Source organism: Diorhabda sublineata, chromosome 3, assembly GCF_026230105.1.
Source record: "Diorhabda sublineata isolate icDioSubl1.1 chromosome 3, icDioSubl1.1, whole genome shotgun sequence".
NCBI lineage: Eukaryota > Metazoa > Arthropoda > Insecta > Coleoptera > Chrysomelidae > Diorhabda > Diorhabda sublineata.
This window is the reverse complement of record NC_079476.1, coordinates 36,293,018-36,308,835: the sequence shown is the minus strand read 5'-3', so window position 1 is coordinate 36,308,835 and position 15,818 is coordinate 36,293,018. Positions and strand designations below refer to the sequence as shown.

General features: G+C 33.7%; 1 protein-coding gene across 4 annotated transcripts in view; it reads right to left on the bottom strand.

The window, feature by feature from the left end:
* The window catches only part of LOC130441950 (probable multidrug resistance-associated protein lethal(2)03659), a 39,156-nt gene that overhangs the window by 13,826 nt on the left and 9,512 nt on the right, over nucleotides 1-15,818 (bottom strand). For 3 of the 4 annotated variants that reach the window (XM_056775870.1, XM_056775868.1, XM_056775867.1), the window contains exons 3-5: nucleotides 14,034-14,264; nucleotides 3,915-4,173; nucleotides 980-1,151 (exon numbers count right to left, since the gene is read on the bottom strand). In XM_056775870.1, coding sequence (XP_056631848.1) covers nucleotides 980-1,151; nucleotides 3,915-4,173; nucleotides 14,034-14,264 — 662 coding nt within the window. The remainder of the gene's footprint in view (nucleotides 1-979; nucleotides 1,152-3,914; nucleotides 4,174-14,033; nucleotides 14,265-15,818) is intronic. The other variant, XM_056775869.1, reaches the window with a different exon arrangement.

Genomic DNA, 15,818 nt, shown 5'->3' with positions numbered 1-15,818 from the left:
ACTTCAGGTATGTTACAAAATAACAAGTAATTCAGTTCAATTTTGTTTAAATATTTTCAAAAACGGTAAAGACACTTTTTGAGGGCTTGGAGGAACACATTACTGACAGAGAACAGTGGACAGAAGTCTTCATGTCAGCAGCTCTGAATAATGGTATACGGATGGCTCTAGGTTGAATGATTTGGCTTTAGTAGGCTTCTGCGGAGAATATTCCAAAAAATTTTCTGGCTTGGACAACCCGAAGTATTCGCTGCGATCGAATATAGTCAAGATATGCTTATTCTAAGTCGTAGAAATACAATAATTCAATCTGTTCACGCAACAGTGCTGCTATAAATGTAACTGGTGCAGGCCTGCAAAAAACTGGTAAGATCAGCAAAACTTCTAATATGGCCAGAGCCCATACAGTCTCTACGAGGTGGATGTCTTAACCATCAGCGCCGGTTAAACAACCGCTAACTATGACTCGTGACTGGTCCTTTAACATGATACAATCATATAAAAGGCTGTCTCCATGCTGTATATATCATCGACAATCATAAATGCCGCTGGTACTTGGAGAAAGAAGACACTGCACACAATGTTATAAGTGAGTGGCACGAGGAAGGTTTCAATGGTTATGCGAACCCTACAGTTTGCTCCGAAATAGCATGCGAAGGTGCTTGATTAGCTTTTCCAAGTATATTCAACTTTAGCAGTTTTTAGTAGGATACGATGGGTCTATTTGGAGGTCAATAATGAATAACAACAATGACTATGTGAAGAGGGGATCATATTGCGAAAAATTTGAAGCTAAATCGATCCAATTCCATTCAATAAGTTCTTCATAGATGCGGTATTATAATTTTACGATTTCCACCGTGTCATTGCTAGCTTAACCCTATTTATTAAGTTAGGAAATAAATACAATTATAATATAACATAATCTACAGAAGTGAATATTATTTGAGTATAGAGTATAATGTTAACTTTCCCTTACTTTGTAATGGTATACATCCAATTAAAACAATCATTCCTGACATACCCATCCATCCGAAGGAGGAACAAGTTAAATATATTACTATGCAAGTCAATACGGGTCCCAGCCAACACTGATTTATATGATTGAATGCGACATCGAATCGACCAACATCATTTGATAAAAGATTAAGCTGAAATTGAAAAAAAAAAATACTTAAAAAATGGATTTCTTAACGTGTCCAGCCGATATTGGAAGGATCTGGAATCGTAATTTGTTATATAAAAACTATAAAATAAACGCAACTGAGATACTTACTAAGAAGTATTGTCTAACGTACTAAAGAGACAAAAGAACCGTTTCGCAATCTATAAAAAATACGAAAGCTTGAAGCAATTGATTGAGAATCGAATTGAGATTGAAACTTCTCGATATCGGGGATAGCTTTGTTATAAGGAGTAAGGGATATTGGATAGCGAATAATATAGAAAAAAGAAATGGAAATGATTCAGAAACATATGCAGTTGAATCGATTCATTCCATCGCTTGCTACAATGTAACTTTTAAAGTGGTATGCATAATTTACCCTTCTTCTTCTTCTTTCTTCCATAATAGGTCCATCGCCTGTTCCTTCTTCGATATCTTTCCTCATCCTGACATTAGGTTGTCACTCCACTTCTTTCGTGGTGTACCAATTGGAAAATTATTCCTTCCTATTTGTTATATGTTAGTTCTATTACTTTTTTAGGCTGTAATACCCATTCAAACAACACATGATGGTCTGATGTTTTGTTTTTTTTTCTCAGTCTAACAGATTCACCTGAGAATTGACCTCCAAGAGTTGTTTCATTTGTGTTTCTGGCCTTGCTTCTAATGTATAGGTCTGATTGTCGCTTTGTAAATTCGTGCTTTGTTTCTTGCCTTAAATCAAGGATGGGGAAACTTTTTTCTTCGCGTACCAATTTTTGCTAACGAAATATATGGTTAGGTTAGGTCAAGGTGAGGCATTACATTATTTACTCATATAAAAATATTGCCATAATTTTTCTGAAATACTAATTGTGGGTCTGGTCTTTGTGGGAACATGTGGAACTGTTTTTGTTTCTGCATGACTTCATATAAGCCGAAAAATTTGTGATGCTGAAATTTTTAACAATGAAAAAAGGTGGTCATCCGAAAGCCTATTACGAAGACAATTTTTTCATTATTGAAAACGTTTGTTCGCACAAACAGCTTGTACAAAACATAGCCATTATTTTCTGGGTGTGGGAAACTATATTTAGGGTATTGTATCCTAGATAAGAATAAAATTCCAATTTGCTGGTGTTCAAAAATAGTTGCCTCAAATGGGTAGTGCGTTCAACGACAGTCGGGCTTACGGGTTTTATGCCCGACGTGTACTGCCTTTACTGCCAATTCATGAGAATGTAATTTCTGATGAAAAGAAAATTGTACTTAATTTTTGTTTGCTGGATTTCAACGCTTTGCGGGCCGGAGATGGCCCGCGGGAAGTAGTTTCCCCATCCCTGCCTTGGATGTTCGATTCGCCATTATACATTCTGAAGAAATCCCGCGACCTCATTTGCTGTGGCTTCATGACCACTTACCTAGTCTTCTACGTCTCCACAACTAGTTATTTCAATTCCTCCGTACTTGAATAACATTCTCTGTTGTATTATTTGACCTTTTGGTTCAAATTTTCATGAATTTATCCTATTTGTTATAAATTAATACCGCTGACTGTTGATTTAGAAAGTTTTTATGTGCCGAAATTGTAGCTGACCGATTTTATTTTTTGTTTTTTACATTATACAGTAGGTTGTCAAATTCTTAGGGTCAGTACTCAGATTTTTGGATTTTCAAATTTAACTGAAGACATAAGTGGTTATAGACCTTGTAAGTACTTATTATTTATTAGAGTGTATTATTAAGATCATAAAAACAACATTTGGCATGAGAGAAACAATTTTTTTATGTATAAAACTAAAATATAGATTAATAAGATTATTATTATTTGGTGATATTTTGTTACAATTACAGCTTCTAGACGTCGCATCGTGGCATGGTCTCTATACAGACTTTTGCTTGTTGTAGAAGTTCCATGTCTTGTTGTCATTTTTTAGTAGTTTTTAACAAACGTCAACTAAATGAAATATATTCTCAATCATTTAACAACTAATCCATACTGCCAGCCATGCCACATATCAAAATAATAATGATACACCGACATCTATACTGAATGAAATAATCCCTTGAAAATCGATTTTTTTTTCAGTTTTCAGTGCCTCGACAGCGCTGGTTATTGGCACAAAAAAACAATCATGATACATAATTTGGATAAAGGACTGCGCTACAAAATATATTACAATACATAAATTAATTATATTTTCTCATACAGCTTGGTGGTTTTAAGAAACTCTAAGATTATTTTCATTTCCGTCGGGCAGTTAAGTGTCTCCTTGAGGTTGTACCTTGAGGTTGCTTTAATGTACAGTGTTGGGGACAGAAGGCATAATGATGGCCTGATCTCGTGAGGGCACAGAAGGCGGTGGTGATTTTGATGAGGTAGCTGCATCATATGATAAAGGTGAACAGTGAATATTTGGATTATTCTGGTTAGGTTGGTTTTAGGATGTGGAAGAGGCAGTGGTTATTAAATTGAAAATGAAAAACGTTAATGTATAAGTAAATCTCAGCTCGAGAAAAAACAAACAGTCTGTGTCTCAGTGATTGGCCTATTGATTTCCGGATAAGTAAATAATTTTGAAGTATATTTACCAAATTTTGGAATAAAAACGCTCCTTCAACAATTTGTGGTATCACATTTTAATTATGACAATTATAACAAAAAATTAATTCACGATCTTAACCTAATGAGGTATACAGAAAGAATTAAAATCGATTTGTTTGGTTAAAAAAAAATAATAATTTGTACTATGTTGATGAAACAACTTACCATTTTGCCAACTGTTGTTTCTACAAGAACGCGTTTATTTAACTTTAGTGTTTTTCGGTACATTAGAGAACAACAAGCTACTCTCATCTTCAATCCGACTTCCGCCATTTTCAAATTATAAAAATGATTTACTATTATGTACGCGAAAGAAGCAACCATAACAAATAAGGCGTTTAAGTAAATTTCGTTCCATCTATTTTTTATTTCTACGGTTTGATACAAACTCATCAATCTTGAAATAAGGGCTGGTTGAATAATTCTGCAAAAATTACACAGACTCTCATTATTTTTGTTTTTAGATAGATAAGCATAGATTTTTTTAAATATATACTGTATTGGAACATACTTTGCGATGCAAAAGAATTACCAGCTTCCTTTTAATCTACTAGTAGTAAATAATAATCAAAGTACTAAATTCTCTACCCCAGAATAAAATATATATTATATCTCGTATTATATCCAGTAAAAACAATGAAAGTAGATACCCTCGTAGTGCTCTTCACTTTCTACCAGACAAAATAGAACTGATAATAGTAGTCAAGTTTACCTCCTTGACCGACCGTACTAATCCCTACTACTGTAACGAGCATTGACGGCGAGGCTATTCCAAAGTGTAGTATGTAGTATTATTATTAGAGATGGAAAGTATTAGTGAAGAACGTTTAAACTGCACACCAGAAGATGTTGTTGAATCGGCAACTGCAGCGACTAGCGACCTGAGAAATCCAGGGAACAGTATTTAAAGGAATAAAATTCTTTTATGGAGTGGCGTACTAAAAAAGGCATAAACAGTTCTTCACAGAAACTAAACTAAACTAAATCCTTAATGTGGAAGTCTTCAACACTTTGGTGAACTTATTCAAAACTGAAAGGTTGGTAAATAACGACATAGACGTAGACAGTAAATACTCGAAACAGTTGGCTATAGACCCAAAAGATCTGAAACATTTGCCCGTGAAGAAATTAATAAGTTTCTGTTGCAAGCTCCAGACGATGAATAAAGTATGATAGAAAAGAATTTTAATGTAAGCTTAGATATTATTTATACCATCTTTCAGGCTGCTTTAATATTCGGAATCGCAGGAGCTCTGCGGAGGGAGGAATTATATAAAATTAAGTACCTGATAGAAAAACTACTGTTATTGGTAAAATAACTCACAATAGATGGTAAACTTGGTAAACATTTATAAAAAATATAAAAACCAACGATCCACACGTGTCAAAACAGATCATTTCTTTATGCAGTATATAAATGGAAGACCCAAAATCCAAGTTGTAGCTTTCAATACCTTTTTCAAAAATTCCCTCACTTATCGCAACATATTTGAATTTAACTAATCCAAAAAACTACACTGGGTATACATTTCGACGCTCTTAGGCGTCTCCATTAGTCGATTCCGGTGGTGATATAGTTCAACTAAAGAAACACGGTGGGTGGAAATCCAACACAGTTGCGGAGGGTTACGTAGACGACTCAATAAAAAACAAAATAGATAGAAACAATCCAATAAGTACTAATACAACTATAGACGATGTTATTTCCTTGACCTCGTTAAATGTTGCCAATTCAAGTACCAATAGTAATGTAACTGCTTCTTCACTTCAAATTAATAATGCTCAAAGTTATACTTTTAATATCAATATTACGAAATAAAAATTAAGTCTGTGAACGTAGATAGATTTTTATATGAAACTCGTGAGTAAAGTAACTTCACTCGTAGGAATTGCCTTCGGCTCGTAAAAAAAATTATTACTACACTCACTTGTTGCATAAATAATTACTCTTTCATCAAATATTTTTATTACAAAAAAATTAAACACGAAATGCAAATTTTTTTTTCTTTACAGCTTTTTCATCAATAAGTATGCATATTTTTTTTAATTGGGTACGTAAATAAAGATAATCAGTTATAAATATTATGTAAATTCCATAAGAGTAACCTCGGCATTTCAACTTATTCTAGCTGATGTAAACTTTCATGGTCTAATATTAATTCAACCTGCCATAAACGTGCAGTTACGGGAGAGCGTCAACATTTAAATTTATAATTTAGACTATGTTATTATACTTGATTTAAATTTGAAAGCTTTTTTCAAAACGTTTAGCGGTATATCACCAAAGTTCCAAACATCGACTTGAAGATGTCAGCACTTATCAATATAAGTTATGAAATATATTTGTGCGTGCCTTCAGATATTCTCGCTAAGCTTTCAGTCATTTTAGACGCTTAGTTTCTATTGGACCATCACTTAAGTCATTCATTACAAATAATTTTCGGAAAATTAAAATTATTTATTATCAATCCGTCATGAAATATTTGTTATTGAACGGCAATTGGGCCCACGTAAATGGAAGAGGAGTTGACACTGTATACGGAGACAAGAAATTCTTTTCAACTTTCTGTGTATATAAAAATCAACAAGGCTTATCTTAACATCGTAACAGAGAAAAAATAAGTCTTTCAACGTTTTTAGAGTATAGAAAACAGACAGTTTTTTTCAATTTTGTAAATCACTTGAAATAAGCAGTGATTTTAGAATTAAATTACTGCCAAATCAACAATATCTCGGTAGCATGAAAAATAACTTTGAATTGATCTCTTTCAAAGTACTGCCACTGTTTAGTAATAATGCACTTGTTTGTCTAAACGTTGAAACCTTAACCGGTAAGCTACGTTCGGATTGGCCTCCACCTGCTATTTTGTGACCTTTTCAATTCCGGGAATAGTTTCGCTTCTGGCACATTTTTCAGTTTCGGTCAAAACCTGTCGCAAATCTGGTGAATGTGAATAGACATCTTTAGTGGCCAACAATTGGTGATTCATTGTGCGTTGTCATAATAAAGAAACAATTGTCTAATTTTATTCTTTCTTCGTACATCGCTGGACTTTTTTCGCTCATAGTTTCAGTAAAAATTTGTGATAATCGAAATTTATATTTAGTTAAATAACTCATTTTACAACTTTGTAGAAAGCTATTTATTAAGCAATGAACAAAAATAAATAAATTGGCTTTAATAATTTGGCTACTATACTCGTTGAATGTCAAAACTATTAAGAGTATACTATGTCTGTACAAGCTCTCTTAAATACCAATCCTATTGAATACAAAAGCTAAAATTAATTATATTTATGGTGTTTAGAGTCACATTAATATAAAAAAAAAGTTAGTAATTTGATACGTTAATAGAACTTCAATAATAATTAGAAGTTAAAATTATTATTCTTTGCAGTTACATAAATAAAAAACAAGAATTAGGTAATCTGAGACGATACGTTAATGGAGGGTAAAATAAGGGACGAATTGTATACCGGGTGTCCACCGGGAAGATATATTACTTTGTTTTGCCGCCATTTTGGTAAACATTAGTATTGACAGTTCATATTTGGCAGTCGTAAAGAAGAGACGTGACCAATTTATTATGGAACAATATTCGGTAAACCAACGTATTTTAATCGTTAAGACATTTTATCAAAATCAATCATGGATTACTGTAGAAGAAAGTTACGTAATTTTTTTGGCAGAATCAACGTACTATTTATCGTGTAGTGAATGATTTCGAAGAAAGAGGGACGTTAGCTGATAGGCGCAAGCATGGACCACAACGTACTGCAAGATCGGCTGAAAACATAAATGCTGCTCAAGAAAGTGTTCAATACAATCCATGAACCTCAATGCGACGCCGTGCTAAGGAGCTTGGTCTTCAAAGAACAACTTTGGCCACAATTTCGCATTTGTTTCCATTTAAGATTCAATTGACACATGAGCTTCTTCCAGACGAACATTTACGTCGCCGTACATATGCCAAAAGAATGTTACAGCTCGCCCACGAAAATCCCGTGACGAATCCCCATGAAAAAATCATAATGGGTGACGAAGCACATTTTCATTTGAATGGATATGTGAATAAAGAGAATAGTCAGTTCTGGGCAATGGAAAACCCTTTAGCTATTCATCAGTCACCTTTGCATCCATTAAAAGTGACAGTCTGGTGTGCAATTTGATCAGGAGGAATCATTGGACCTTACTTCTTTGAAACTGAAAACGACGTAACGTTAACTGTCAATGGGGAGCCACATCTTGATATGATTGAAAACTTTTTAACGTCACGACCACATACTTCGGGCTTTATTAACATGTGATACCAATAAGACGGTGCCACATCGCATACAGCCACAATTACAATGGAATTACCGCGAGAGAGAACTTAAAAGAGCTGAAATGAAGATAATGATTACCATAACAGGCCCAAACATATCACAGAAAGGAGATAGAAGTGCAAAGAAAAACGAAGAAATAGAGAGATAACTGGGGAAGGAGAATATAGTGAGATACGTAACAGCACAAACGCTCAAGTGGGTCGGGCACATAATAAGAAGAAAACCAATTGAAATGATCAAAAGAATAACGCAATGGATCCCATTGTGGCCAAGGAGAAGGGGCAGGCCGAGAAAAACTTGGAGAAACGAAATAGAGGAGGACATAAGAGCTCTCAATATAGAGAACTGGAGAGCAAAATGCCTGAACCGAAAAGAATGGAAAATAATAACAAAAGCAGCCAAAACAAACGACAAGCTATAAAGAGAATAAAAATTAGAAAACGAGGAGTAATCCATGGGATTGAAAGGCTTGATGATGATAATGAAGTACCCCAAAATTCATATCAAAAATGTGTCGCGTGATTGCGGAATCACTAACAAACAGACAACTGAGCATAGTAAAAAATAGAATGTAATAATATTAATACTTATTAGATTCTTTTATTCTTATTATTTCCTAGACTTATTAATTTTGTCAATAATAAAATATTAATATCTTCTATTTTTGTTACAATTCTCAATATAAAATTTTTAATGAGTCGATAAACGATCGAAACTAGGTAACTAATAATCAATCTTACACTTCCCGTTTTTTTTCAATGCTATATTTCAATGTTAAATTCTTTTTTGGTGACACTAAACTTCTAAGATTCTGATTATAAATGAGTTGTAATTCGTGTGATTTTGATACATTTTCTAGGTTGAAAAAAACGTAAGGTCATGCAACTTTACATTCTTGTCTAGATAAAATTTGCAATAAATTATTTTTACGTCAATAAATTCTGAATTTTAGAAAAAAGCTAGGTAAAAATCTAATGTTTGCTGGCATATGTAGTGAGTTTATTCGTTTATCGATCAAAGTAAATTACCTAACTGGAAATAAAGACAATAATGCACCAGAGACATATTCTAGTTTATCATACTACCGGCGCTCATTCAACTAACTCCGACGAAATAGAGTCTTTGGTCTAGTATCATACCGTCCACAATTCGAGCTTCTTTTGATTACTGTCATTAATGTTTGAGTTAGTGCGGAGAACGGTAGCACTCAGAGGCAGTTACATCGTAATCACCGCTGCACGTCGTTGAAGGGTAAGACGCCGCCGAGGAGGCATTTGAACAGTAATCGTGCTACTTTTAAAATAATGAGCTGGTGTGATGAACTGTACCAGTGAGCGGCAATAATATCGTAATCAGCGAAGTGCACTAGAAGGGACAGTCACCACTGTGGAGGTTTATAAACAATTAACATGCTTCTGTTAAAACAAATGATTGGTTAGGGTAATGAGTCGTTGATCTGACTACGGAACACTGTCATTAAACTTCGAGTTGGTATAGAGAACGGTAATGCTTAGAGGCAGTAAAATTATTAAATGCGTGGTTTGTGAGACTTTTGATAGTGCTTATAGCATATCTTTTCTTGTTTATTTAAGGGAGTATAATAGATCAATTCTATGATGATTATATCGTACAAACCAACAAGTGATGTTCTACAAAAACAACGAACAATCACATATTTAGGGGTGAAATACGGAGTTTTTTAAAGAACCTGACTTTCACCACACTGATCGTCAGATTCGAATTTCATTGAACATAGAATATGATGGGGAGAAGAATGATAATTTGCACTATCCTCAATAAACTCTGGCGCAGTAAATCAACGAGGTTACTTGGAACATGATCTCACAACCACCCCGTTTTGTGAATATCTATACGTGTACAAGAGTTATTTAACTACAAATTTGCTATTTTCTTTATCATTTTCTTTCCTGAGAACATGTTCTTCAAATTATGAGTTTCGGAGCATATCAGAGTGGAGTGAAATAAACTAGCAGGCGGATTTACTAAAGTAGAGATGAATAAACACTGTGTAGGTCCTGAACCCTTCTGTTGAATCTGGCAAAGATGGGGACCTGTAATCAACGAAGATCTATTCACATATGTTGACAGGAGCCCTGTTTAATAGGGGATGTACCGCACAAATTTGGTTTCCAGAAAGATGAAGCCTCTATTCACCTTCTTTCGAAATGTTAGAGATTACGGAATTTAAATGAATACAGCTGGTAGTGTATGAAATAAGAAATGAGTACAAAGTGAAACCTCTCTGACTCGAAACTCAAGTGACAAGCAATCAAGCAATCTATTTCGAGTTGAAGGAGTTTCGAGTAAGGGATGAGACTTGGATACATTTCTACGATCCAGAAACAAAGCAACAATCGATGAATGACACTCTGGTTCTCCATGACCTAAGAAATTTCGTGTCTAAAAATCTGCTGGAAAAGTTCTTGCTTCAGTTTTTTGGGATTGCCATGGATTGGTCATTATTTATTTTTTGGATAAGGGTAGAAAGGGTAGAAGAATAACTGGAAATTACTATTCGACATTACTGACCAATCTAAGGGAAAAAATTGAAGAGAAAAGACGCGGAAAGCTATCCAAAGGTGTTTTGTTTTTGTAGAACAACGCCCCTACGCACAAATCTCATGTTGCCATGCAAAAAATTCATCATTTAGGGTTTAAATCACTGGATCTGGCTTCGTCCGACTATCATCTCTTTCCTCAACTGAAAAAAAGTTTAAAAGGTCGTAAATTTTCTTCCAACGAAGAGGTAATAAAAGTTGTGGAGGTCTGGTTTGCAGAGCAAGAAGAAACATTTTTTTGAAAGGTTTAGAGACGTTGCAGATTCGCTGTAATAAATGTATCCAATTTAAAGTAGAATGTTGAGTAATAAAATATTTTGACATTGAAATTTCGTTTCGTTTTATAGTAGGCTAAGAATTTTTCAATATATCCTCGTATGTCTGACAATTGGATACGAAGTTCTGGTGCAGCATTCAACCTACTCCTGAACTTATTTTTCGTGTAGGCGTAAGCTGAAAACCCAGCCTCGCATCTATTAAATTAAATTTTTATATTCGGAAAGTCAGTGTTGATGGTTTCGGTCCTGAATGGATTTTGGACCGATTTCCCGTAATTGTAATTTATCTTCTGGAAAATATTCCTCCGAAGACTTTGTCAAGTTTGTCAAATGTTTACGTATACTTCTTTCCAAGTTTGTAGCGATTTGAGGATGATTTGTTTAAAAAAATTGTTGAAGCAGCGGAAAGCAGTCGCTTACTCTAAACATAGTTATCATTCTTCTCCTGCAACCAATCTCATTGACCACTGCTCGTCGCGCAACATTTCAATGGCTAGCAGGCGAAGGGAAGGTCTGTAAGAAAACCTTGAGTTCATCGCGCAATTCGTACAATCTGGTTAAAGCCCTTCCCTGGAAAGCCATCTCACTTCCGTGTGTAGAAGGAGTGATTGGTATTTAGGTATAAACTATATATACGTTTTTTATAAAGATCAACCTTATTTCCATCGTGTATCCTCGTAATAATTTGCTTCTCACACACATAAAGACGATTACCATATTTTATTCATTATTTTTGAATGATTATACTTTTATTTTAGATGATATAAGCAATATTTTAATAATGTTTTTTCAATATTTGTATGCTAACAAATTCATATTTTACAATTATCCATTCCTTAATGAGGAAATAATTGTAGATAGAATAACAACATTTGAGAAACTTTCATAGTAATGAATAAATATCAATATTTATAAGTACCAGGTGGCAAATGAGAACGGTTGTCGATCGTATCTCTATAATTATTTATTTTACAGCTTTGAGGATATTAAATTAATTTAAAAAAAATCATTTGACTCTAATTTTTCTTCACGTACGGCTATAATACACAATTGATAATAGAATACGCCGTATTGGTTGGTAATGTCATCTGCGTCCTGGAAAGGTGCTAGTGGTACAATCTTAGATAGAATTTTTATATCTTCAAATGGAAATCTAAGACTTTTGATAAAAATAAATATTTACTATACAATCTCACGAAATAGTGCAATTATCTTGAAATAAATGTATGTATATTCATTATTCATTACATAATATAACTAAGGTAAAACACAGAAAAAAACAATATGACATTCGAGATTCGAGAAGATATTTTGAACGAAGGATAAAACAAAAACGGTGGAGGGTCGAATAACTATCACTATGGACAAAAGCTTATTAAATGAGATGACAGATTGGCAAAGATTGCAAAGGAAGAAAAATCAGGACGACCACCTACAAGATGGTATGAAAGCTGGTCTTCATCATCCCAGCTGCAGATAGGCAACCATTGATGCAAACACAGGACTTACGTACGATTATAAATAAGAAGAAGAAAAAGAAGAAGAAGAAGACAAACTCTTCTAAAATTTGTGCGCAAAATGAGTGCCGCGTTTGCTCACAAAGGAACAACAACAGCTTCGTGAATGTGTTTGGCAATGTTTTACAATATTAAAGCTGAATTTTTGCGCCGTTTAATAACCATGGATAAAACGTGGGTCCATCACTTCACGCCCAAAACAACAGAACAATCAAATCAAAGGGCTGAAAAGGGAGAACCGGATCAAAAGAAGGCAATGACTGTTTCATCTGCAGGCAAAGTCATGGCGTCGGCAAAAAATATCAACGGCGTGCATTATGCGAATTTATTGCAACGTTTGAACAAAGAAACCAAGCAGCAACTGTCTCAATTAGCTAAGAAGAAAGTGTTGTTTCTTTAAGACAATGCACGACCTCACAAATCCGATATTGCAATGGCCAAAATTAATGAATTAAAATTTCAATTGCTATCTCATACATCCTATTCGCCAGACCTAGCCCCTGGTATTATTTTCTGTTCCCGCACTTGTAATAATGAATAATGAATGAAATTATATCGGCAGTTAATGACTATTTTGAGAAGTTTGACGATTCTTATTATAAAAAGGGTATCGATTTTATTGAACATCGCTGGGAGAAGTGAATGTTAGGTCAGGTACTTCTGGGACCATCATCGTAGAATCACGATCCTTTATGGAGAACTAATACATCTTTGAAGCTTTAAGATACAAAGCAACTGAAAGACTTTAAGAACACGTAAAATGTAATTAAATCAAGTCAAAATATTTTTATTTTATTGGATATCGGCAAAGTTTCCAAATTCACTTGATCTCCATATTTCTCTTAAAGTCTGGCAATACTGTTCAATTATGATATTGTTGAAATGTACGTCATTGTAGTCGATTAAATAACTTCATTAATGAGTTACTAAATTTTTATTAAACTTAAAAATAATAAATAATTCAACACGAGGAAAAATAAATAGTAATTATGCGCGAGTTATTTTTATCGTGGTCCATTAAGAAACGAAATTTCGAGGTCTTCAATGGGTCTGAGACATTAATACACATTTTTATCGTCGCTTTTATGGCATTTTTTACTGCTGGTTTTTTTCATTTTTAGGTTGATAGTTTTGAAACTAATAAAAATAAAATATATATTTTAAAATTTTGTTCAAAATCTAATCATTCATACTTCTGTCAAATAGATACAAACAGCAGTTTATAATCTTTTGCTGGTGGTTGAATAACTACAAATGAGTGATTCTAGTGGATATACTCCTGCTGAAATTAGATCACAAACTGAAGAAGTGGAGTTATTATCAGGTATTTTTTGAGAAAGACGTCAAAAAAAGTTTGAATTGTTTACTCTAAGAAGCTAGCTCAATCGAATAAGGCTTCAACTTTGTGGGCCACATATTCTATAATAAAAATCACCGCTTCTGGAAAGACGAAATTCCTCTAACGGTCCCATAAAACCAAATTTTGGAAACAACAAATGAATTCCGTAAAATGTATTAAGATCTAGTACCAATCTAATAATAAAGTTAGATTTAACATCCATAGTGAAAAAATAAATATATTTACCTTAAACATTCAGCGACGAATGTACATAGCCCGTATAGAATCAATTCAATAGAAAATGTACTTAGCAAAACTCTCAAGAGAGATGGAGAGCTTCTTCGAACAGTTTCGTTTTTCCAAGCCATTTCTAATAAATCGCCAAGTTGTCTTGAATCGTGATTATTTCTAGGAAGATACATATCATCTTCAGTTAATTCCTTTTTGAAACCTCGCTTAAAAAATGGACATAGCCAACTAAAAATTAAACATACGATATACGGCTAATACTATACAAATCTAACAAATTAAAAATGAAAATAATCAGCGGCAATATCGCTTCGAAAAGCTGTTGAAGAGCCAATGGCAACAAAATCAAGTTAATTAATTCAATACCTTGCCAATGGAATAGTTTGAAAATAATTAGATATAGTCTTACTGTTATTATATCATCTTCAGCTTAATCCTTATTTGAACACAGACAAAGAATTACTCGACGCTTCACGATGTTATTTAACCGGTAGATATTCGTTTTCGGACAAAGAGGTGCGTTCAAACAAACTTTTCGAAAGAATGTGCGAGGAAACAGACGCCCAAAAATGGCTTTCATTATGACAACGTGTCGTGAAAAAATTCGCTTTCTATCGCAAGTTTTGGCCGCTAAAAATCTTTCTATTCGTCAATATCCACCTTATACAAGAAATTTAACACCATGCAACTTCTGAGTAACAAATTAAATAAAATAAAAACGTTTTAATACTTCTTGACATATTACATTATTACAATGAAAATATGACGGCACAAACAAATTGTTTATCAAGGAAAAAGATAAAAATAATTCTGTTGTGGCCTTCTCAAAACCAAGGTTCAATTTTTCTAAGATACCAGTGCACCCAAGAAAAAAAGCTTCAAGGCTTCCATACTACATAAATTTGAATAAACAAACATTTACTTTCCAATACTGCCTTTTAAATACTTTTCATTCAAAAAACATTACGTATTTTCAAATCTAAAGCAAAATTTGAATAGGACTTCCTCATAATTTAGAAGAGTATTGAAAAACTTAATATGTGGATTAATAAATTAATTTACCGTATTTATGAGTATATTAACCTACTTTTGAACAACAAGAAGAGTTTAAAGTTATGTAATAAAGGTCTCGAGTAATATGAAGTACAAAAGCAATAACAAAATATCTAATATCTATGTATTTTCAATATTTTCAATGATTGGGTTAAAAAATTACCATAAAAACGACTCAAGGTATAAACCGTAATTCTATGTGTTCAATTCATTGAACCAGAATGTTTATTTCCCTGTAATTCAACAATTATGTTCAGCAAAGCTATCGCCATATTTTACGAGAGTTGGCTGAAAGGCTTCCAACCTCAACCTGAAGATGTCCCCACTAAATTGGGGAATATATATTTTCCGATAAGTTGAGAGATTCTCAGCCATTTTGGATATTTAGATACTGATTCACAATGTAATCGTATAGCCAAGCCGTTGAGCGGGACACTGTGTACGGAGACCATCATTTACGGCCGTAAATTTGGCGATAACATCGAAAAAATTCCCAAATGGTACTGAACAACCTTCGGATTAAAGTTAGAAGCAGAGGCTATCAGCATATGAAAATAACGCATTCGCCATGCACCGATTGAAGAATTATGCATGTGTAAACTATCTGCACGTTGAGCGCATTCGAATGAATATTTCTCAGGCCTTATTGAGGCGGTTTAAACATAATTAGTCGCAATTTTTAATAGAGATATCAAGATAATGGATTGCATTTTCCATCGGGACAACATA